General features: G+C 43.7%; 2 protein-coding genes across 4 annotated transcripts in view; one reads left to right on the top strand and one right to left on the bottom strand.

Annotated features, from left to right (window-relative positions):
• Positions 1–5,587, top strand: part of nkx1.2lb (NK1 transcription factor related 2-like,b) — a 7,088-nt gene extending 1,501 nt beyond the window's left edge. Inside the window, exons 2-3 of the mRNA XM_031319577.1 lie at positions 908–1,121; positions 4,425–5,587. Coding sequence (XP_031175437.1) covers positions 908–1,121; positions 4,425–5,155 — 945 coding nt within the window. The 3' untranslated portion in view covers positions 5,156–5,587. The remainder of the gene's footprint in view (positions 1–907; positions 1,122–4,424) is intronic.
• A 3,513-nt stretch (positions 5,588–9,100) lies between these two features.
• Positions 9,101–25,436, bottom strand: part of uvssa (UV-stimulated scaffold protein A) — a 43,003-nt gene continuing 26,667 nt past the window's right edge. For all 3 annotated transcript variants that reach the window (XM_031319574.2, XM_031319576.2, XM_031319575.2), the window contains exons 9-15: positions 21,692–21,812; positions 16,302–16,497; positions 14,557–14,670; positions 14,089–14,272; positions 13,891–14,002; positions 10,275–10,452; positions 9,101–9,567 (exon numbers count right to left, since the gene is read on the bottom strand). In XM_031319574.2, coding sequence (XP_031175434.1) covers positions 9,474–9,567; positions 10,275–10,452; positions 13,891–14,002; positions 14,089–14,272; positions 14,557–14,670; positions 16,302–16,497; positions 21,692–21,812 — 999 coding nt within the window. In that variant the 3' untranslated portion in view covers positions 9,101–9,473. The remainder of the gene's footprint in view (positions 9,568–10,274; positions 10,453–13,890; positions 14,003–14,088; positions 14,273–14,556; positions 14,671–16,301; positions 16,498–21,691; positions 21,813–25,436) is intronic.

Genomic DNA, 25,436 nt, shown 5'->3' with positions numbered 1-25,436 from the left:
ACGTAGGCTATTAGTTTTTAAAAAAAAAAAATCAGTATGATTCAATGAGGTATTAGTTGAAGTATTATTCATTAAATAGGCCTATCAGTTCTCAATCATACGTTAATACGTATGTTTAGATTAAATTCCATAGATGAGATTTATTAGGAACTCTTCCGTGTTGTAAATGAGGGATTATAATCTCACTCTCTGTGAAGATTATTCTTATCATCAGATGTTAATAGGCCTCGGATTATTTCTAATATTAATGCGGATTATTCATGTCGACATGCTGGCCTCATTAATACATGATGCTCCTGACCCGAACTGAGCCGAGCTCTCTCTCTCTTAGCTGCTCTCTCACTGCTCAGCTTCCGGCTGGACATAAATCTTCCGGATATAAATCCAGAACATATCTATATCATAAACACGGTGCACACACTCTCTCTCACACACACACACACACACACACACATGATCAAACTGATGGGAGAACTGTTAGATGAATTCATGCTTCCATTCAACTCAAAAAATAAATAAATAGCGTATGTTTGTTTTAAATTGATTTAATCCAGAAATAATACAAATCAGAGTTGGCTTCCTTTTTGTTTCCCTGTAGATCAAATTATGCCGCTGCATATTAAATATAGATATCTGCGTCCATGTTGTGCTCTTTGCTTTGTGAACACACATTAATGTCATCACTGTTGTTTCAGGAGTGTAGGTATTTATTACAACTTGTATTATTATTATTATTATTATTATTATTATTATTATTATTATTATTATTATTATTATTATTATTATATTTTAACATTGAAATATTTGTGGCGAGTGTAATACATGAATAAGAATAAAGGTTTATAATGATTGAAACTAAATGGGAAAAAAAGCCAACATGTCAAATAATTCCCATGATTCTCTGCAGGGCCCGACCGGGCACCGGACCACCTCGTTCTCCGTTCTGGACATCTTGGACCCCAACAAGTTCACGAGCAGCCGCCGCCTCCCGCAGCAGCACGCGGGCCACCGGGCGGAGCGCGAGCTGGGCGCGTTCGGAGCGGAGAACCGGAGAGGAGGCGCGGGGGAGCCCGGCCTGGAGCCCGCCAAAGGCTGCTACGCTCCGGAGGAGTACCCGAGCAGTAAGTCCCGTTAGTCGGCTTTATTAGTCGGCCCCCCCCGTTTGTTCTCCGTCTAAATGTCTTGTAGCCTAAATGTAAACGGAAACCTAAAACAACTTATTGTATTCAGCTTTTTGAAATTGTTTTCGTTTGACTAAATCAAAATCTATGTTTGTGAGTTTATTTGATCATTTTGAGTCAGTGTTTAACCTCCTGTAAATTAAGATTTATTTTTATTTTCTATTGTGTTTGCGTGTGTGTCATTTAGATGTGATATCTTTTTTAAAACTCTTCTTTTCGGTTTTTATTATTATTTTCTGCGTGAATAATCCGTTTGGCAACTTCCCTGTGTGTGTGTGTGTGTGTGTGTGTGTGTGTGTGTGTGTGTGTGTGTGTGTGTGTGTGTGTGTGTGTGTGACACACCGGGACTGCCAAGAAAAGTAGCGTCGTTAGGGATGATCATATCATAAACCAGGACTCAGAAATGGAAACTAAAAGAGAAGTGTTTCTGAGAGGAAGCGGAAATGTTCATTCTCGACAGAAGAAAAAGAAAACACGTCGCCTTTAATTGAAGCTCAGTGTAAAAAAAAAAAAAAAAAAAAAGAAGGCACGAGGCAGGCTAATTGGCCACGGTCCGTGCGTGAGTTTGCGTGTGATCGGTATTATTGATTGGTGAATATCTGTTTCAGACAGCAGTGTGTGTGTGTGTGTGTGTGTGTGTGTGTGTGTGTGTGTGTGTGTGTGTGTGTGTGTGTGTTTCCTCTGCTCAGATTGCTTTCCTTCTCAATCCTTAAATCTTTACTTATCTTTTTTTCTGAACAAACATGACGTTTAACTGTCCAACGTTTCATAGGTGTTAATATTTAACGAATTAATAACTGAGAAAACTGAGATCCGTTTAGAAGATATTTTTAACCATTTAAAAGTAAATGTGTCTCTGCACCATTGTTGTAAATAAAGAGATGTTACTGTTAGACATCTTATCAAACTCATGTGGAGTTTATGGGAATTTAAATGTAGTTTTCAGTCACTCTAAAACTGAATATTAAGGTATTATCATGCATATACAAAATTAATTTGGATGGTTTCTGTAAGTGTCACCTACATTCATAAATACTCGTATTACCATAATAACCATGAACTAATGATGAATGCATTAATAAGAGCATGTTTGGGCCCAACAGTGAGCCAATCACAGGGTATTATCCCTGTACACACTAAACAATATATACAATTTGAATTTTGAACACACCAAATACTAGACTTAGAGGATTTATATTTCAATATCAGCTGATTGTTATGATAATATTTTAGTAAATGTGTTGGCAGTGAAAGAAAGAGTAAGGGCCTTTAAATCAACATGCTTTACAAACTCCACATAAATGTGTGGGGGGGTTCTGTGCTCAAAAATATTCTTCCACTTCTGGCGTTTTTATTTCGGCCAACTAAACCAGAACATTTGAAGAAGTTTTATACATTCATATTTTTATTTCTGTTGTATAGTCATAGTGTATCTGACACTTTGTTTGAATTATTAAAAGTAACAGATTGAAGCGGAGACACTCCAGGAGAACAGGGGAAATATTTCAGCTAACAGATATCAGCATGGAACTTCCCCAGCTGACTACTGACATGAAGACAATTATTGTTTGTATTGCAAGTCTTCTGAAATGTAATGTTTTAATATGCAAATGAGGCATTATCCAATGCTATTTTTTTTGTTACATTTAGGAGAAATCTACAGACACAAATGGACAAAGTGGAGTCAAATAAATGTTTTCTTTCCACCAGTCTGAAAGAAGACATTATGTTATGGAAGATAAATGATAAATTATGTTCTTGCCTGCAGTGTCTGCCCTTAATGAGGAATGTTTTATCAAACCGTTTTAATGTTGCACCTGTGCCACAACTGCAACATGTTCCTCTTATATTGTTAGGAGGTTTATAAATGTATTTTTAGTTTCGTGAAAAAAATGTTAGACACGTGAGCCATCCGGCTGGATTATCAACTGGGCACAGCGGGAAACAAACGGCCCCCGGGCCCCAGACCCTCAGGGGCCCTGAAGTTGCTCTGTGGCAACTAGTTTGCATGTAATTGAATTTCACATTAAAAAATTTTTTTCCAAAGCATAATACAAACTGAAATGATAAGGGCATTAAGGGTGTCACCTGCATTTTCACTCTTCATGTTTTAGCTGCATCATATTCTAGATATACTAAACTACCACAACAGAATCACTGCAGCACAGGAGATAGGATTATTACTGTCTATATATATATATATATATATATATATATTGGGGGGGGGCAGTACATGATTGAGTTGCCAACTGGAAGATCTCCAAATGTTTGGCTGATAACAGCTCATTGTCACGAAGCACTTCTATAATTGTGTGATTAGTTCCTCTGGAAGTCTTTTTTAAAGTTTGAATGATCTAATTAGACATTAGGGAAGTACATTTCCAAACTGCCAAGTTCTTTTAACTATAATTTTGTTAAGATAAGAAAAGCTTAATCGTCTGTCACACGTGACAGAAATCTGTCTTTGACAGGGCTCAAATGACATAAAATACATAAAAGATAAATAAGAGATACATGCAGAAACAGTGTAAAAACATTGACAATACAAACAGTGACACATGTGTTTGCCAAGTGTGTGAGCGTTCAGTGTGCTGATGGCAGTGGGGATGGCATTTTTGTTTGACCTTGTTGACCTACTTTTGAATCAACCTAATTCCTTAAGTTGTAAGTGTCATCTTTAGAGTACATAGTAGCCATATTGAACACCATATTACACAAGGACAAAGGCTGGCTAAGGCAAGACTGGATTACACACTGAGCGAAGCTGCACAGTCACACCAGGGGCCCCCTGAAGGGCCTGGGATCACTGTGAGACAAATGTATTGAACACCACTAAAGCACATTATAAAGTAAAAGGATACAGGCCGTGTGCTGCCGAGGCTCCCTGCTTCAACGCCTTCATACTATTCTGACACGCTGCATATCTTTATTGTGTACAAGTGTTTAACTTAATAACCACACACTCAGTGACACACCACAAACCTGGGGCACAAGGCAAAAGGCAACAGGACAAACATGCATTGAAAGGGCCCTTGGGGCCCCTATAGAGGGTTAATCAAGCCTTGGGTTTGAGAGAGAATTATATCTTTGCAAAGCCCTCCGACAGTTCAGAAGTCTCTATAGGGCCAGCATGTAGTGGCCATTAGAGGAACTGCAGCCCAACACACACACACACACACACACACACACACACAGATGCCATGGCTGTTAATTTGACATTGTGTCTTTGTTGTGTGTTTCCAGAGGAAGGCTTTGTGTTCCGAGGCCCAGATGAGGAGGACTACCACAGAGCCGGGAGCCCTGACTCAGAGGCTCCAGACGGGCCCTACAGCAGTGAGGAGAGCAGCTCAGCTCTGCCCGGTAATGGAGACAGAGATCTGGGCCAGCACAGCCACCAGGACCCCGGCAGAGACACCAAAAGCCCCGGAGGAGGCCCCGCAGGCCAGATCAGCGACGTCCAGAGCAGCGGGGGCCAGGGCCCGCAGGGCAAACCCAAGAGGAAGCGCTCTGGCTCAGACTCCAAGTCGGGGAAGCCCCGCAGAGCCCGGACTGCCTTCACCTACGAGCAGCTGGTGGCGCTGGAGAACAAGTTCAAGTCCACGCGCTACCTGTCGGTGTGCGAGCGGCTCAACCTGGCCCTGTCGCTCTCTCTCACCGAGACCCAGGTCAAGATCTGGTTCCAGAACCGCCGGACCAAGTGGAAGAAACAGAACCCCGGAGCCGACACCTCGGCCCCCACCGGCGCCGGAGGAGCAGGAGGAGCAGGGGGAGGAGGCATGGGAGGCCTCAGCCCTCTCAGCCCGTCCCCCCCCATCAGCGGGCATCTGGCCATGCACGCCGGCTACGGCCACCATCACCCCCCTGCCGGCAGCCTGGTCCAGCTGCCTTTCCTCACAGCCAGCCACGTCCTGTCCCCCTTCATGCTGGGGACACAGAGCTACGCGACGCCCGCCTTCTACAGCACACACTTGTAGACAGACTGAAGGGCACACAGACAGTGTGAAGACTCTCAGCAGACAGACTGTCCGTGTTCAGCGCTGCTCTCCTTTTTACTACAAACGTTTGAAGGCTTTCATTTCAACGGATTATTTTGATAGAATGTGAATATCTACCAGAAACTGTACATACATGCTCTAGCTCCCTATTCAGAATGCTGTTTTAAACCACGTGATAGACAAATAGTTGATTTTTTTGTTTTTAAAAAAAAGTCAGTATGAATATTGAATGTTTATTTATGACTTAAGGAATGGCTTGATCTATTGTCAGTACCGTGTAACTCCAGCTGTGGTTGTTTTCCTTTCTGTTATTTATTGAATATGTTGACAGTTTACATAAAATCCTTGGATGTACTGAATCCTCAGCTCAACATGATATCGTCCTTTGATATTAAAATAATGCCAATGAAACATGCCCAGTGTACTCTGTATTCTGATGGAACAGCAGGACGCTCCTGGGTTCAGACTCGCTGTGTCCTCCCATGTCTCCTCCCACAGTCCGACAACATGAGGTGTGCCCGCCTCTCTCTGAAGGTGTGCCAGGACATTTAACCCTAACCGGGTCAAGGTCTGAATAACAGCAGTCTACAGCCATGCTAGGGTCACTGTGTGGCTGTACTTAGACACATACTTTATTAGCCTTATGTAAATGCTTTTGGCTTTATCATTTCAGTTTAGCATGTCAGCAAGCTCACGTTATCATTAGCATAACTGCGTGTCAATCACTGCTCATGCACACACATTCATTCTCCCTTGTGGGGGGAGGGGCTTAGGAGACCGTTTTGGGGACTGAGAAGTTGTCGATGTTCAAATTTTTTGGCTAAATCCTGGATCTTCGCAATCCTACCTACAGCACCTTTAATCCTGAGGGGAGCATGAATGTGTGCACCAACGTTCAGCACAATCCACCCAATAGTTGTTGAGATGGACCAGGTCGACCTGATTCAGTTCCTAATCTCTGTATGAGGTCCTCAGGTGTACCTTGGTTGCATGCAGGTAAACCTGTGCAGAGCAAAAGTCTTTCAAAGTTGTTTTTTTTTATTGAATTTGTAACCAGTAATCTTACAATACAGGTATTATAATACAGAGATCTTCAATAGGGGGGTCCGGGACCCCTAGGGGGTCCTCAGAGTTACTGCAGGGGGGCCACCAAATTATTGTGAATGTTTCTTCTAAGTTTTGTCAATAATTCAAATGTCTTAACATGAATCCAACATATTATTAGTGAATGTAAATCAGCCTATTCGTGAAAAAAAACTAAAACATTATTGATAGGCTTACTGGGCTGTAGGTAAGGTAGTCACCAAGGTAGCCATCCACAGATACAGATGATTAATAACCATTATTTTAATAGCTCAGTATTATATGCACTAGAAAGGTATATAAGGTGTATAAAGGCTTTAGGCTGCCTTAGACCCAGTTTATTATGCAACTTAATTTTATACAATATATGTTGTTGGGGGTCCCTGATCCATCTTTCTTACAGTTAAGGGGTCCTTGGCTTAAAAAACGTTGGAGACCCCTGTTATAATACAATAATACAGTTACATAGAGAAAGGAAATTAAATATATAGGCTATATGTATAAAAAATTATAAAAACAATGTTACAAGAACAGCTAGTTCAGCACCCTCCGTAATATGAGCTACACACAGAATAATACTAACCATAATGAAGTGAATGTGAGATAATGGAAGTGAAAGGAGCAGGATGGGTGGAAACAGCAGAAGGCCAGCAGGTCAGAGGTCGGTTCCACAGAAACTACGGTAGACCTTTGAAAATAAGTGAGAAGGGCGCCTCTCGGCTGCTTTTCTGCCCCTCAACACTTTGAGGTTTGTCGACGATTCAATAAGTAGGAATGTGTGCTTCTTTAATGCAGTTACACACTGTTTCCCCGGTACCTCTGCCTCTGACATTCAGAATAAAACTCCAGGTTTACTGCCATCTCTCCTGTCCTCCATTAGAAAAGTCTATGTGGGAACAAATCACACAGCTCTCCAACAATTCCAGTTGACCAAATCTGATTTTACCTTATCTTTGGAAAGGTATTGTGGAAGTCTGTTTTCATCTCGTCTCAGTGGACTACTCGGTCTTCACACGTGGCTGCAGTCCACCTGTAGAGCTCACAATGTGGGTTTGATCATTCACCTAAACCTGATCTGGAATGGTCACCGGTACCCACCCAAACACATCCGGTTCAGGTTCATACACACCTCCATGTGATTGACTGTTTACATCTCACTCATGCCCTTCTTCCTCTGTGGTTTCATCTCAATCTACTGAGCTGGGTATTAGCACCCCCTGCTGTCCTTCTCTGTCCCTAACACCTGCACCTGTTCATCTTCTGATTAAGGCTGTTCCACGTCCACTCCGCCCCACTGAGCAGGTTCATTAAAACCATCTTCCTTTACATTAAGTGTACCACAGTCCCTCTCGCTGAGACCCAGCTACAGACTGGGGACTGCTGCTGCCACTGGACCTCTGCCCTCCCGACTGTAGTTATTAACTCTCCAGGATCACAGGCTGAGGTGGAGGCCTTGCTGCGGCCTTTAGCAGCAGGGTGGGGACTACAGTAGAGCCAGGGTGAGCAAGGGGGGAGCTAGAGGGGACCCTCTCAATAGGGCAGAGAAGATGATCTGATATTTAATCAATTATTTTAACAGAGTGAGAGATGTTCACAGCTACTCCACCAGGGGCAGCTCTACTGATTTTGTACCTCCTAGAGTTAAGAGTAATTTAGGTAAGGAGTCCTTTTTGTATGTATCAACAAGTCTGTGGAACAGGTTGCCAGGGAATCTAAAGATGGTCAGAAGTTTAGGAGGTTAAGCAGGCACTGAAAAAAATGGTTGTGATGATTGATACTCTGCCACCCCCCAAGGGACCACAATGTAAATAAGCCCCAGGGCTTTATTGTGTTATCCTGACTTTGTTTTGTTTTTTCAATGTATGGTGCAAAGCTGTATCGTATCTTATAACGAAAGGGTCAAATAAATTCAATCAATCAATCAATAGGACAGGCTGAACCCTATTCAATTGGTGGAATGGTAACGCCGGGTTTTACACTGGATAAGGAAGCGTGCCTGGAAGCGGTGCCCGCTTCCTTGCGGCGCCCATGTTAATTTATTGGTTATTATTATCATAGGACGCACAGCAGAGCTCTGCTTCATTGTATCTATTTTGGCGCATATTTCAGCACCATGGACAGAGCGCGGAGGTCTTATCGTCATTTATATACTTCACAGAAAATAAGGAAATGTATTACATACTAATATTTAGTAAGTACCCAAGGGGTGTTATTCAGATCCTTTAATGCAGTAAAAATACAAATACCACACTTTGAAAATACTACAAGTAAAACTCCTACATTCAGAACCTTATTGAAGTACATGTATGTAAATACTGTGTTGGTTACCGTAGTCCATAAATGTATGTAGACATGCAGAGAATGGGGGAGGACCCCTAACCCCCCCGTATATTCTGTCTGTGTGTCTGTCTTTCTGTCTGTCAGTCTTTCTGTCTTTCTGTCTGTGCGTCTGTCTGTCTGTCTGGGTGTGTGTCTGTGTGTTTGGGTTTTACCAAATTAAACATTTTTAACGTAAAACATATAACATGAATTCATTCCCTAATGATCCCATTCATCCTCAATTCTTTTGTCAGTAACTTCCTGTCCAAACCTTCTCAATATGGTGCTGCAGGTCTGTGTGCTGCATGAAAATAGGATTTAATTGTTTGAGTTATGCAGAGGGGGTCAGACCAGATTAGTGAAAACCTTTTCCTACTCCTTTTCAGACTTTGAATATCTATTTATGTTGTCAGATTTTGTTTCATGTTCTTGTTCTTGTTTTAAAGTGTTACATGTTTGAAATTAATAATTTAACTAAATGAAGCGAATGAAAGTAGAGGACAGAACAAAAACACAAACAGATTCACAGTTTAAACCTGAACATGTTCATGTACAACACGTGGCTTTAATCCTAACATCAACCACAAATTCAACTAGAACATACAAAAACAAGAGTACAAATGATATTAAGTTACACAAAATGGAAATTGCATTTGGCAGATAAGGCAATATTAGGACAATTTGGCCGATAAATAAGACCAAAAGAAATACAATTGTAATTCATCAAGTGTGCCAGAAGTTGTACACGTCCTTCTCCTCAATACCTTATGAGACAGCAGTGAAATCATTCAACTGTTCAAACAGACAATGTTTGAAATATTACTTTAACCAGATTGATAAACTGCACGTGCACATCAGTAAAAACAACTTCAGTGTGTGTGTGTGTGTGTGTCGGTCAGTTGAGGGCGTAGTTGAACTGGTTGGAGAACTTGTCGTGTTTTCTCCTGTCAGATTTGCTCTGGACCGCCGCTACTCTGCGCATGGAGCTCCTGAACACAGAGGATGGACACCATGAAACATTCAGGAGAAAATCTTCACACAGAAACACTGGCTGAGGAAACATATGCATAGTTAGAGATAAAGCATGACTTATTTGGCCATTAAACATTTAGCTGTGAGACTGCACGCCTCTTTGAATGAACAGATAATGGTTAGTGTAGGAGCCACATATTGTATGTTGTTTATGGTCTCATTTATATTATTTATTGATTATTATATTGTGCACTTATATTATAGGTGGTGGGCGGTTTCATCGCGGTTTGAGTGGAAGTGATAACATATTTGTTTGATTCACCTGGTTTTTTTGGGCTTTGACAGAGAGGGGGTAAGCCTGTGAGCGAACACTTTCTGTTGACCGCCGCACTAACGCACTTATTTCGACTCACAAAGTAACTTCACATTTGGTAACTGCAGTGCTACTTGTATTTTACGTGTGGAGGAATAAATCATTGCAATACAATCTCGAGCGTGTCCCAGTGTGTTTATGCATCTCTCAGTGTTTAGTCTCTCGCTGCAGCACTTTGTTGGACTGCTTACAGCCGCCACAGTTAGTTTTACAGCGTCTGCTCTGCCAACAACGACACAAAAGTGTTTTGGCAACTTTTGGTTAATATCAAGTATCGCTGCAACGTTGTGTATTCAGAAATACTCAACCGGTAAGAAAATGCTGTTCCTGCAGGGACAGGAAGTGACGTACTTGTTGAAGACTTTTTTCTCCAGCCTGGAGCGGGACGTGTTGGCGCTCTGCTTCAAGTCGCTCAGGTTGGGGTATTTCTTCTTCTTCTTTCCTTTCCCTTTTTTCCCCACCCGGTCAGAACCCAGGTCTTCTCCTGTCGCCGCTTCGATGTCTCGCATCAGCTCTGCATCTCGCCAGTCTGCAACAGAAAGACATCCTTTGAATCTCCAGAATGTTTCATCCATGGCTCTGGGGGAAACACACAACATACTAAGGAGAAGGTAAGATGTGGCTTTCATTCAAAGCTCCGGGGTCCTGGTGTGATTTGAGCCGGTAAAGTTTGTCATAGTTTCAGCAGGTTCTACAATACTTTATGTTTGCGTTTGTTATACAAATCTCAGATTGGACTGAATCTATTCGAAAAGTAGCAACATGACTTCACAGAGCAGCTGCGTCAGTCTCCTGTTCAAACAGCTCTCTCTCTCTCTCTCTCATCGACAGAAACTTGAACAAAAAGTCACGTGATGAAAAGTGTAATGAAGTCATTACAGCTGATAACATCACTGAGCCCACAGCTTTACAGAGCACAAGTAGTAAACAGTGCATGCTCATTTGGATCAAATAGTGGTGTTAATGAAAAGTGTAATGCCATAATTCTGCGTCTGCGATCCGAGTAACCACCGTCTAAAGGAAGAGACGCGTCTAGTTAATGACCTACTTCACTGGAATTAGAGATAAAGCTGCAGTAATGCAAAGTAATTACACTGTGATTGTGATGGGCGCTCCACTCTGTCAAAACGCTGACCCCAGCTCAGTGTGTGTGTGTGGGAAGGTGGGGGGGGTTATTAATCAGCCAGTCTGACCCTGGGTCTGACTGGACCTTCAACTATCCCTCATTTTACACACACACACACACACACACAGCAGTAATTGAAAAGCAGCTGGTGTATTTAGGAGACTCATTAATGCCAAAAGAGGAGCAGCTGCATTTACAATGTGTGTGTGTGTGTGTCGTCTATCACTTTGTTGTTGTGATCTTAGAGAAGTTTGAGAAAGAAAATACAAAATAACATGAAAAAGAAAAGAAATAAAGAAAAAAATAAGAAAAGAAGAGAGAAAGACTTGTTTTGTACTTGCACTGTATTGAATATTTATTGTTTTACCGCCCAGGAACTACGGGCGGAAAATGGCACTTGTACTACAACCTGGTGCAATGCATCTCTCCTTGTTCTTATACAATGTTAATGTTTAATTGCACACTGCCCCTGCTTAAATAAAATTGCATTACATGTAATCAGTGTTGCAGCAGGACTCTCTTCTCTGTCAACACCTCTGAACCCTTCCAGCCAGGGTCTGTGTGTCTGTGTGTGTGTGTGATGATTCAAAGGTGATGTAGCAGAACTCGCTGCCACCGTGGTTTACCCTCAGCACAGATCAGAGCCCAGACAGACCATTTATAGGCAACAATGTTTATTCTGACTGATCACACTTTTAACACAACTTTATGACCACCAACCGTGTGCCGCTGTCTGCCTGGCTACTGGCAGGGTCACAGCCCGTTGCTCACAACGTTTTAACAAAGAACCAACAAAACAATATCTCACAGCCCAGCGTTGTGTCTCTGAGTTGTGCGGCAGTCATTTGAAGGTCCAGCACGCTACTGCATATAAAGGGAGAGTTTAATTAGTACAACGATCAGCTGAAACAATTAACTCACCTGGCACTGCTCTCTTGATCTATCACTGCAGCTGATTGCAGACCATGCCCACCTCCACAGGTGAATAACAGCTACTAAAGTAAATCTCCTGTGATTGGAGCTCAGTGTCCAGTTTGAGAGCTTTAGCAGCAGAGATGAAGACATGCTAAGAAATCCGGACAGCTGTGTGTCACATCACTTACAGTTCAGATTACAGGTGGAGTACTCTGTAATGTGAACTCCATATCTCTACTGTAAACAGTACAAACACAGGGATTTGGCATCTAATGCCCTGCAGACTTCTGGGTGTAATACACTAACTGCACTTCCTGGATCATAGTTCATCATGTCAGCGGCACCTGAAGCAACACATTGCTGCATTCATTTTTGGACTGAAATTAACGCTGCTGCGTACCGTACAGTGGCAGCATGTTTGGATGGGCACTATAAGGAGGAGGACCCTGAAAGTGAACCCAACGAGCCGCCACACCTCTGCAATACAGCCAGCTGCTCCTCTTCATCTGTCATCAGGAGCTCCATGGTGTCCCCCACAGCACCACCCAACCCCTCACCAGCCAAACTGGCCCGCTGCTCCCAGATGCTTCAGTCTACCAAACGCTAACTCAGTGAAACACTACTGATCCTTTGACCAGGGTCTAGAGACAGCCATGTCTGTCGCTATGACAACTGGTTTGAGATGACCTTTACAATGTCCCCCACTGCCTGTTTAACTTCCCCACACACACACACACACACACACACACACACACACACACACAATTTACCTGTGGCTGTTGGTGTGTGAGGAAGCTGAGGCCATCAGCTCATTCAGGCCACTGCTCCCCCCCCTCCCGCTGTGTGTGTGCGTGTGTGGGATTGACTCATGGATCAATAGTGCAGTTGGTAACAAAAGATGCTATTTCACAACTCACTGGACGGCATGCCCCACACACACACACACACACACACACACACACACACACACACACACACACACACACACACACACACACACACCGAGATCAGCTGTATTATTGGTGCACAAAAAGGAAAACACATCATCATAGCTGTAAAAAGGGAGTATGCTCACCATGATTTACTGATTATGTGTCAAGAAAGTGAGCAAACCAAAAAGTTAATGCTAAAAAGCTCTTGAGAAGGCTAGAAAGTGGACACGAGTCATGTTTTTTTTGTCAAACTACCCGTGAGTAATAATATTTTGTATAACTACAGTACATATACCACAACCAGTGGTCTTCCTCAGACCACGAGGTGGTGGAAGCCACAGAAAAAGGTAGTAAGTAGGACTATGCAATATATCGATATTACATCGACATCTATATATGAGACTAGATAGCGTCTTAATTTTTGGATATCGTGATATGACACAAGTGGTCTTTTCCTGGTTTTAGAGGCTGCATTACAGTAAAGTGATGTCATTTTCTGAACTTGCTAGACTGTTCTAGCTTTTCTGTTATTTGCCTTTACCCACTTAGTCATTGTATCCACATTATTGGTGATTATTTATCAAAACTCACTGTGTTAATATTTTGTGAAAGCATCAATAGTCACACTACACACTACATGCATTGCATTATGCATTATATTACTGAGAGTGAAAGTTGGAAACAAAAACTCAAGGTTTACCTACTTGCTTTTTCCAAAGCTTTTTAACACATCTTACGGTCTTACTAGCTTTAGTTGGAGATTCCATTCTGATGGCTGTTTGTAGTGACAGTCCTAAAAGCTAACTGCTTATTCCCCTTGGCCAATGTAATACATAAGTAGCTATTGGATATTACTTGATCAACAGGAAGTGTTTTGGCTTCGGCTGGTTTCACTTTTAGATTTGAAGATGTGTGAGTGATTGGCAGTGTGGCTGCAGCTGGACCCTGCCCCTCTCTGTGACTCTTCCAGTATTGAGAGTGCATGGCTCCTCACCAGGCTGCTCCTCCCTCCTCCTCCTCTCCTCCTGCTCCTCCCTCAGTCGGTCCTCCTGCCTGCAGGGTCGGCCCTCCTGGTCTCGAGGAACGATGGGCCCATGGAAGGGACACTACAGCGAGACACACAGTCACAGCTCAAACACACACCCTAACAGCACGGGGGACAGGAAGAGACCTGCAGGAAGTGTCCTGGTACCTTGAGGCGGTCCTGTCTCTGGCACAGCTTCCCCCCGCCAACCGGGGCTCTGCAGTGATGGCTGACCGGAGTGAAGCTCCCAGGGAAGGAGATGTATCTGCTCCGGCTCTCTGCCTGCAGCTCCTTGTTCTCCCGCTCCTCGTCCACATCAATGGGAACCCAGAACTGATGCTGAGAGACCGACCTGCACAGGGACAAGACACAGGACCAGCAGGGATCCGCAGGCGTCAAGAAAAGTCATTCATAAATTAAAACTAATTGTTATAAAAACAACATATATCCTTTATCTGATACAACATGCACACTAATGAAATACTGAAACAAATGTCTACACATTCAGTTACTAACAAAGCAATGCCACGACGGATTATAATTCTACTGTTATATTAGAAAACACACGTCCTACTGAACTGTACAGTCATGTGACGCGTGTGTGTGTGTGTGTGTGTGTGTAAATCTGTGTGTTACTTGATGATCTTGCCGGCGTTGGGCTGCTCCTGGCCCCAGTAGTACAGGTCCAGGCCGAATGGAACCACCGGAGCGTCAGCAGCCTTCTGGTCTGAGCCGGACCGAGAGGAGCTGCTGCAGGAGGACAGACGAGAGAAACAGACGTCATGCACAGACAAATTCCACTCTGAGTGTGAAACCTTTTCATACATGGGCCTGAGGTCGGAGCACCTGGACAGGACACTGTGGGTCTGATCCATACAGAGGAATACACAGGGAAATACATTTGAACTGCTTGAACTAAAAAGTGACGTTAACCAGGGGCGATTCTAGGATCAGAGCTTTAGGGATGCATGGCACCCTTTTAACGTCATTTTTTTAAAACATTTTTCTACTGTGCTAACTGTGCATTTAAACATAATTTTGGACCATCATGGCAGGGGAAACACTGAATTATGTAACTAGAAAGACACCAACATTTCTATAAAAAAAATTACTTTAACTGAGCCATAGGGCCATTACTACAAATGTGAGGTGGTATTACAAATAAAATCGGATATGTATCCATGGAAAAGCAGACATTTCCACAATGCAGTATTAATAACGTTTGAAAATTCCATCCCCACAGCTCCATCTGTGGGGGCGTGGCTTGGGGACCGGAGGGTCACCGGTTCAAGTCCCCGTACAGACCGAGCATAGACTGTATAATATTAATGGACAGAGCATGTGTGACGTCACCCATTGGTTTGTGGAGATCTGCTATGAGTCGTCGAGTTTGCCATTACGGGCGCAGCCATCCTGGTTGCGGATGTGACGATTTTAGACGAGAGGGAGGAGCTGCTTACACTCTACGTGACGTTACACACTTTCACTGGCAATCACATCATAGCCACGCCCTAAAACACCCCCTGCTTTATCGCCGATTTTAAAATCAACGAGACCACTATCCGGTTCGGCATTTGCAGCACTTCGCCGAACCGGATGCTTTGTCCATTAATATTATACAGTCTATGAGACCGAGTACAGAGTGGACTGTTGCAGGTACAGTCCACCTGCTGGCACTGCCGAGGTGCCCTTCAGCATCCTATAAGGCAGCCCCCCCCCCCCTTCCGCTCTGACAACTCTCCATACATAATGCATGTGTTTATACAGCGCAGTCAAAGTATTATTAAAGTGTATGGATTGACTGCGGCCCTTACACATCATGGCCGATCTCTAATGAAGTCTTAAACAATGCTGTATGATTAATAGCAACGACTCACAACATGATCACTCCATTTAGGCTCAAGTACCTGTGTTTTCATTTTAATGCTCATAATTAAGTGGACTTTTTCCCCAGAAGAGAAAGTTTCGAAGACTGAACTAGACCTGTTCAACTGAATGTGTCTAAGAAAGCAGGCAGTGAGACTGCTTCACATCATCATCTGTTTGAAGAACAACCTGAACTGTGATGACTAAGTACATCCACACTGGCTCAACACTGAAGCAATGCTTACAGTTTCTCTTCTCCAGTTGTGCTTCATTAACGCGCCAAGGCTTCAGGATTAAGGGCATCCAACTTGTAAATGTTTTAAATCACACATTGTACAACCACACTGCAACAATATCCTCTCTCCTCTTAGACATATTATATTTTTTTGTTCTTATTATTAATGAAGTGAATGTAAATGTGGGTGTGTGAGGTAGAAGGACAGGCGGTGAACAGAGCAGAAGGATGAGAGATGAGGACAGGTGGAGGGAGAGTGACAGGACTACAGCAGGTGTACCTGGACTCAGCGGGTGGAGGCAGGCTCTGTCTGAGGCGGCGCAGCGTGGCCGCCGCACATGTTGGGTCCTGCTCCTCCTCTATGAGTCGCTTCAGCCGCCTGGAGGAGGAGGACGTGGAGGAGGACGGAAGAGGTGCAGCTGCAGGTCTTGTAGCAGGAGGCGGTGCTGTGGAGGTGGACGGAGCTGAATCGAGACCTGCAGACCAACAGAGACCAGAGGTCAGGATCATCCTGAACGCTGGGCTGCAGTCGAACCACCATCCGGTCCAGACATCTACACATCCTTACTACATTTACATTAACATTAGTGATATTATATGTGTGTGTGTGTGTGTGTGTGTGTGTGTGTGTGTGTGTGTGTGTGTGTGTGTGTGTGTGTGTGTGTGTGTGTGTGTGTGCATGAGTGTGTGTGTTAAGGAATTATGATTCCGTGAGTTTTATTAATTATCATTTGTACATTTTTCAGTATGCAGTATGCTCTGTGTTTAGAACTGTATCACACTGTTCTCTGAGCTGTGATATGAAGATGCAGTCAGAGGCCCATGTAGAGCTTTGGCTTACTGTAACACAAGTACAGGTACATTCCTGTAGCTGTAGGCTTGGGAAATCTGTCTGTCAACTGAGTAAACAATGACATAAAACATTTGCAATATTCACCTTTAACCATCTCTGTGTTTCTCTGTGCTTTGTATTTGCTATTTGAGTATCTCTGGAGAGGTCAAAAAATCTCCATAATGTGTGTGTGTGTGTGTGTGTGTGTTTGCGCGTGTGTGTGCGTGTGTGTGGTCAGCAGGCTCTGGGGAATGAGCAGACTTGCAGGTGAGGTCAGAGGGCAGCAGTAAGCTGATCCCACACATTATGAGGGCTGAGCTGGAGATCAGAGAGTCAGTCACTGCCACGGGCCACCACGCACATGATCTGCCTTGTTCTGTTTGAACAGGAAGACAGCCCGTCTGCATATTTACTCTACTGCTTTAATTACAAAACTGTTTACACACAAAACAGTCAAACTGTCTGAGAACTAGTGCAGAAAGTTGGTGAAGTATAAAAGAGAAGAAGAGTCTCTCGGGCTTACAACAGAGACCTTTGGAAACGCTGCCAACTCATTTAACTTTGTAAACTCCAGGTAGCATTGTAGTCTGAACGGACACAAACTGAGACGCTTGGAAACAATGACGCAGACACCCAGAGTCACTCTGATTGGGTCTTATCAGTCTCGCCATGTCCTTCTCTGATTGCTCATGCCGTATCACTTGACCCCTTTATGGAAGAAAACAGACATCAGCCATGGCTACCGGAGGTTAATTCAACATGGATAACGAGTCACAGCTGTTTGTGCCCTTGTTGTTGGTGCTAGCAGCTGCTGTGCAGTTAAACTCTGCATTTTATACATGGTAAAATGCTTACATGCCTTACTTCATTTCAACTTTCAAAGTACGGTGATTTTGAAGAAGAACTGACCAAAGTAATGGCATGTCTCACCACATCACCCTTTCCTCCTTCCTCCATTCCTCCCTCTTCCTCCCTCTCCCTCTCTTTCCCTCTCTTTGTCAGATGGTGAAATCCTGACTCAATCTCTTTTCAAGCCGCCACATGGTTGAGGTTTGTCTGGATGTTAACCACAGATCAATGGAGGAAATGTGTATAGAGTGTGTGTGTGTGTGTGTGTGTGTGTGTGTGTGTGTGTCTCTGTGGTGGTGGGGGGGGAGATGTTAGAAAAAGAGAGAGAAAAAAGGGGGTTAAGGGGGTTTGAGGGAGAGAGAGCGCAAGAGAGAGGAAAGGCGGAAAGAGGTATTGATTTTCTGGGGTTAAGCAGGGCCTGTAATTAAAATGTTAATTTGAGAAAGAGAGAGATAGTGTCCTGACAGCAGAGAGAGGGATAAGAGGACTGATAATCAGAATGACAGAACAGGACAGGAGGGGAAGAAAGAGAGAGAGAGAGAGAGAGCAGAGCCAGGCTTTCTCCGAATGAATGAACACTGGAAGAAATGAGGAGAAAAGAAAGAGAGGAAATGATGAATGTGATCCACTAGCTGAGAGGAAGTGTCCGAGGAGGACAGGAAGCAAACGAATAATAGAGGAATGGTGACATACTACTGAGAAATATCCTCCCAGACATTAATTTTAGAATCAGATCAAATATATTGTTAGATGTTATCCACTTGTGTGCATTATAAAGCTGTCTGATTTCACACTCTCCCTCCAGCCTGTGTTGACTGCTCACTTGAACAGAAAGTGACATGGAGAAAACCACCTGTGCATCCTCATGAAGCAGGTGGGTAGAAGGCTTGACCACCAAAAAGATGTATCTGTACCATTGGTTCCCCCATCTGTTGTCTGTCTGACACTGGTGTCTCTTCTGTGGAGACGTTTCCACTAATAACAAACAGCTAATGTTAGCATCTATCCTTTAAAGGCCAACACCGTTGAGACACTTTGCTATGTGTCCTCAACAAACATTGGCTGTCAACATTGACCAAAGTTGAGCTCCCAGTGGACAGGCCGATCTCTGCAGGTATAGTACAGTTCTGACCAGATGCTGGGAGCTCGGATGAGCTGCAGTCAGGAACTTGTATGCTTGTTTATCACTATCTTTGCTGACAGCTCTTCGTTCTGTGAAGCATGGCAACACATTGTGTAAGTACACTGTCCTGGTGCTGTACACTCTCACTAGCATACCAACTGATTAATCCACAGCTGAAACTAGTCCCCAAGAAATCACTGTTTATTTATGTTAGAAGAGCATCTGCCACGTGCAGTGTGTCACAACATCACTGAGCCTTTTTCAAAATGAAACCATCTCTTTGTAAACCTTGACTGCCATTTCGGAACCAATAGGCTTTGGGAGAGCCACAGACAGGGCAGGGGAGTCCGGGAGTTTTGAGAGACAGACTAATGAGTTGTTGGTTTGGATTTCTCCATTTGATGTCTTGAGAGTAGAGCGAGTCCAGCCTTGTCCTTTAGAACAGATCCAACTGATACTAACCCTAACCCCTAACCCTTTAAAACAAATCCAACAGATACTAACCCTACCCCCTAACCCTTTACAACAGATCCAACAGATACTAACCCTAACCCCTAACCCTTTACAACAGATCCAACAGATACTAACCCTAACCCTTTAAAACAAATCCAACAGATACTAACCCTAACTAAACATTCATGAAATGCACAGACTGAAGAATACAGCAAACGGATAGTGCCTTCGTTTAGTTGCTGGTGTGTGTGTGTGTGTGTGTGTGTCTGTTAGTGGGGGTAGAATCTAGGTGCAGGGCTAATAGGGGCTCATTAAAGAGGTTGCATTGTTAATTTGGTATTGCCCCTGTAGATCATTACCTAGCCCACTAATCACCCTGACACACACACACACACACACACACACACACACACACACCCGTTTGGGGCTCATCAGATACTATCTAATTACTTTAGCGTCTAATTGATTAGTAATGGAGGGAGGTGGGAGCAGAGAGCGACGGGCTCTCAGGTAGAGATGAGGCTCAGTGTGAATGTAATGGTGTGGGGAGGGGGACGACTCACCAGGGGTCAAAGGCTACAACATGGCTGAGCCAGCAATACCAGGAGTGTCTGCAACATGTTCTGTTCTGGCGTCATTAACACAGACACACACACAGTAGAGTTCACACTGAAAGTGTATGAGTGATGGGTTAATATGGCTGACAGAGCTTTACTGTTTACTGTGGCCTGCAGCTCATCACGACAGAAACAGCATTCAAATTCCATCATACGTTTAGAAAAAGCATGTCGGTTCACAGCTGACGCTGCAGGTGGTTAATGAGAGAGTGCTGCCTGCAGGCCACATATGATCCATACAGTCCAACACAACGCAGAACACTGTGTGTGTGTGTGTGTGTGTGTGTGTGTGTGTGTGTGTGTGTGTGTGTGTGTGTGTGTGTGTGTGTGTGTGTGTGTGAGATGATAAATGGATGTGTTGACAGGACAATATCCATCAAAGATACACAGGGAGGGAAAATGCTTGAGAAAAAGAAACCATCTGTCTCCATTACAGGGCCGAGCTGCATTCTCATAGTTAGCAGTCAGAAGCAGCGGGGGGGACCACCACACACTGATTAGGCTCATCTCTGGATACATACCAAGATTACTTTGCATGTGCTGTAAAGCCAACCTGAGTGTACCAACACACAGCAGTAAGGCTTTGCTTCAGTAATCAATATTTCTACATGAACAAGGTCTCCAATGACTGTGAGTCATGCTAAATGGTTCTGATCAGCTCTGCAGGGGGTTTGAAGCCTCTTTCAGATCATTGTTTTGGTCCTACGGTCCCAAAATCCCCCATCTGATTGAGTTTTGCTATTCTGATGAACCTTTCTCCAGCAGAACAGCAGCTGCTTCGGTGAAATCAAGCCTCGGTACTCTACCTGCTCAGGCAACGTCAGAGGCAGCTAGTGACAGAGGAGCATTTAACAGCCCAAGACACAGACATTTCCGTCAGACACTTTGGATGTAATCCAATAAACAAACTATTAAAGTGTTGGCTTGTTATACAGCATCTTTGGCTACACAGACCAGAGTTCTGGGAATCTGCACTCAATTGCTCTTCCTCAGCAACTGCATGTGTGTCCCAGTAAACTCGTTCTGAATCGTGAGAATTGAATGTGGAAATATTGAGTTTAATTTTCAGTGAGGGTCAAATACAGTTTCAGAGCAACTGAATTTCATAATATTACATTGTTCAAAACGGTTTCGGACAACAACATCTTTCTGCCCATAGACTTAGATTCATCGGGTGGACACAAGCACCACTCCATGTGATATGGTATAAACTGATACAATGTTGATGTTGTGTTGTCAGTTTGTTCTGCCTCCCTAAGTGGCCATATCATCTCTTAATGCAGCTTTAAAGTGTTAAAACATGGCTGCTGTCAGTATTTGGTTTTACTGTCCACTGAAGTCAGTCTGGAAACAACAATGAGAGAACTAGGCTGGCCCTTTGTCAAACCAATCTGAACTTACACGCCATTCGTAAAATATCTTTTAATCACATTGCTTCATGCTAACAATTGTGACATCCTGTTTGTCTCATTAGACTTGTAGTTAATTTTGTACTTCATGTGAAGAGACTTACTCTATGATCAATGTTTCACTAACCACAACCACACACACACACACACACACACCTTTGACCATGGTTGTATAAATAAAGCCATGTAAGTAGCCGTCACCTGCACATGAGCAGCTGCTGAACGCTGGTCTTTGAAGTGTGTTTGTGAATCTTAAAGGATTAGGGCAGCAGCAGGTCTTCTTCTGTAGCTTAACCTCACTGTTTATGCACGTGTCTGTAGGTGCGCATGTGTGTGTGTGTGTGTGTGTGTGTGTGTGTGTGTGTGTGTGTGTATGTTGACTCATACCATACTCGGCTCGTAGATGCTCTGGAATGTGTGGCTCATATCCTTCTTTCTCTGGAACCTCATCGAAATCATCATCATCCTCATCATCATCGTCTTCCTCTCCGTCTGCAGAAGCCTTCATCTGAGAAAGAAGAGGTAAGGTATTATAAACACAGTAAACACATTTTAAACTGCATGGTGTGTTGTGTGCAATGTCAGTCCTATTCATTTTTAAAATCAGTTTCGACAGAATAATCCCTCATCACTGCCTGTCCCACATATCAAGGTCCTTAGGGGACAGAGAAACTACTTAAGACTTTGAGCTGAAAAATCCAGAAAAAGTTAGTAAGTGATAGAGTGCGGATCTCATTTTTCTGTCCGAGCCAGGCCCGCCTCCGACAGAGCAGTAACCGAACCCGACCCGAGCCCGACAGGCATTAAGATATTTATGTCCGAGCCCGACCCAAGCCCGACGCAGTTAAAATCTCATTTTTTTCTCATATAATGACACATGTACGTTTGTTTGTGTGGAAAGCCCGGTTTTATTAAGCAACTGTAGGAAGGCATTCGGAAATGTCAACTGATGAGCGCATCAGCACACACGGGGCAACAAGCGCACGTTAACACACTACATAAGCCGTTTTAAATTTAAAATGCTCACTGCCTTATCGCGCTGATGCGACTGAGCCCCACCCGAACCTGAACATCATTTCTAAATATCTGTCTGAACCCGACCCTAGCCCGTCGGGACCTGTTGGGACCCGACGGTACCCGACGGTACCCGACGGGCCGGGTCCATCCTCTACTAAGTGAACCTTGAGTTAAGGTTAGTTTGTCAAATTACTGTTCTGTTACTTTGACTTCTGAGCCAAGATTGCAGTGCAACAGTAACCCCTACTATTGCCTGTGTGTGTGTGACTTGTCATTGATGAAAATCAACTAATGTGAGAACAGTCAAAATATACTGTACATAAAGCAGACACAGAACAAGGTGTATCCGAGGGGCTCTGTTATCTAACATTTACTTCAGGTCCAATTATGCAAAACAATAAACACCCAAATGTACCCAGCTCTTTCACCAAGTGTCCTATACAGTAGGTCCTATATCTCTGCAAGTGCACTGAACAATCCAATTACTGGATGTGCCTGGATTTCCTTTAGCTACATTCAAAGAAAACAGAAATACAGTAAATTTCTCTGGTGCAAAAACAGAAGGCTTAGCACTAATCGGCCAAATTCACAAAAGCATTGCACAGCTTTTGCGGCTATTTAACATAGACAAATCAGACAAAAAGAAACCGTGTAATTCTCACAGCACCAGCACAGGGTTAAATGCACCCCGAACTACACTGCAGAGAAAACGGTTTCTCCGTGCACCTGTGCAGCCACACCCAGTTACAGTGAAATGATCAGCGTCTTCAGAGAGTTGGTGGTGATGAAGCACATTTAGAAGGAGGGTCCTCCGCTTCAATCATCTTCTTCTTTCACAGCCTGAAGGTTTGAAAACTGCAGCAGCACTCACAGACTGGATATTAAATCTCTCCGTCACCTTTAAATTCCTTCCTGAAGTTTGGAGGAGTCCTCTGCACCTTGTTGGTAAGGACCTGCAGCTCGCTGTCTGCACACTTCATTTCTCTCCTTCTCTCTCTGTCGTTCTGCCGACTGTGTTCTTGGTGCAAAGGCAACATTTATACTTTGTCACATGGAGAACTGCACTCAGCTGCAAAACTTCATGGCCGTGTTTGTGCTGTAATGTCATTAGCGTGATATCGTTTGTGAATCGGACCTTGAGACGGGGCAGATAGCAGCTGCAAGGGATGCCCAATTCATTGTGCTATCAGCGGCCACCATCCATTCTTTGTGAATTTGTCCGACAGTCTTTGAAAACAAAAACTCAAGTCAGAAATCTTGGTCCATTGACCCAGAGCTAAACCTTAACCCTTGTGTGGTGTTCATATTTTTGTTACACAGCCAATGTTCCCGGGTCTGGTGGACCCACCACATTATTAGGCTTTTAAATCAATACAGCCATAACAATTTATGTAAACATACTTAATAGATGTTTACTTCAGCTCAATTATCAATGATATATACATCATTTATGGTTCATATTTGCCATTTACACCTGTGAGATCACATTTATGATCATTTTTCGTTTTTTGTGAGAAAACAAGGAAATGCAATTATAAAAAAGGTAAAAAAAATAGAAACAAGATTTTTGATCATTATTGGTGCTTATTACTTATTAACAGGTGAAAGTGCTTGAAATGTAACAATTTTGTAACTTTGTGTGGGAGTAGCAGGTGCAGAAAGACAACAGTTTCATAGATTTAACATTTAAATACACTCGGGTCCAGTAGACCCGAACACCTCATATGTAACAGGGGATTTCCATGAATGTAGAACGTCTGCGGACCGGCTCCGCTGCGTGTCGGCTCCATGCTCCGCCGTCCGTCAATACCCACCAGGTCCGGATTTGTTGCGTAACGGCTGCGACCATGACTGACAGCTGAAGTCACGAGGACCCACGAGATCTCGCGAATTCAGGTAGAATAGAACCACAAAACCAACAACAGTTTGTTTCCATCCAGAGGAGTAGAGGGGAAACAACTCTGTGCTGTGTTTTCAAGGTGTAGTGCAGGAAATATGATCCGCCGTGAGCATGGTGTATTTTATTTTGAAAATTAACCGGATGTTTTATTTTGCTTCTGTGCTCGACTTCCTGTCCCGCACTATCTGCCCTGTGATGAATTGCTGCAGAGTTCTCCAGCGTCCGGCAAAAACAGGAGCTCTGCGTATCTGCTCCGGAGGGCTGCGGACCGCCGGAGCAGGGACGCAGTCGGAACACAGCCGTTCTGCAGTCAGTGGAAATACACACATTGACTTTAATGGAAACCTAATGACTCCGCCGCCGTTCCGGAGCGGATCCGCAGACGTTCCGCAACCGGTGTAAATTGGGGGTAAAAGTTATGTGTAGGGGGGGTGTACCGTGTGCAGTCATTGAAAATAAGTTATTTTTTATGTTTTTCACAGAAAATGAGCCAAGGCCAATGAGTTTGAGTTAATAAAATAATAAATAGCATAATGTTTCTTTTAGCAAACATTGAGAACGGGTCCCACAGACCCGAACACCATACAAGGGTTAAAAGACTACCTGCGGCAGGGAGCCTCCAGAACCTGAGCTGCTGAGAGAGAACACTAGTGGGGGCCTTTGGACAAATTACCCTCTGATGCCAGCAGAATCAGAATCCTTCTGCTACAGTGAATGTCAGTGGGGGCAGTTTTGGTTACATGCCGTCTTCGACGCCAACCCAAAGAGAGCACTTGTGTGCGTTACTCTGCATGAAAGTTTTAGTTACAGAGGCATGCTGGAGACTTTCTTCAGGAAGATAAACTGGAAGAGAGGCTGAAAGTACTCCATCACTGCCATCAACACTAATTGGGCCTCCACATTGGTGGCACATTGTCCATTTAATAACCACATGAAATCAATCCTGAATATCATCTCCAAACACAGCTTGACTTCAGAAAAAGGCTTATTACAAACAGGAGGAACCAGGGACTTTGTTGGGGACTATTTTCAGCGGCGGATAAATCCACATTTGGTGCTCTAGTGAGTAGGGCTGCCATCTCTTAGTCGATTAGTCGACTAATCGGTCGTTTTGGTCTTAGTCGACTAAGATTTCTTTAGTTGATGAGTCATTTTTTATGGTTATTCATGCTTAATTACTCATTTCCAAGAAACTTATGAGCACATTTCTGGTAA

The sequence above is a fragment of the Sander lucioperca genome, chromosome 1, assembly GCF_008315115.2.
Source record: "Sander lucioperca isolate FBNREF2018 chromosome 1, SLUC_FBN_1.2, whole genome shotgun sequence".
NCBI lineage: Eukaryota > Metazoa > Chordata > Actinopteri > Perciformes > Percidae > Sander > Sander lucioperca.
The sequence above is the reverse complement of the archived record's forward strand: the minus strand, read 5'-3'. Positions and strand labels throughout refer to the sequence as shown.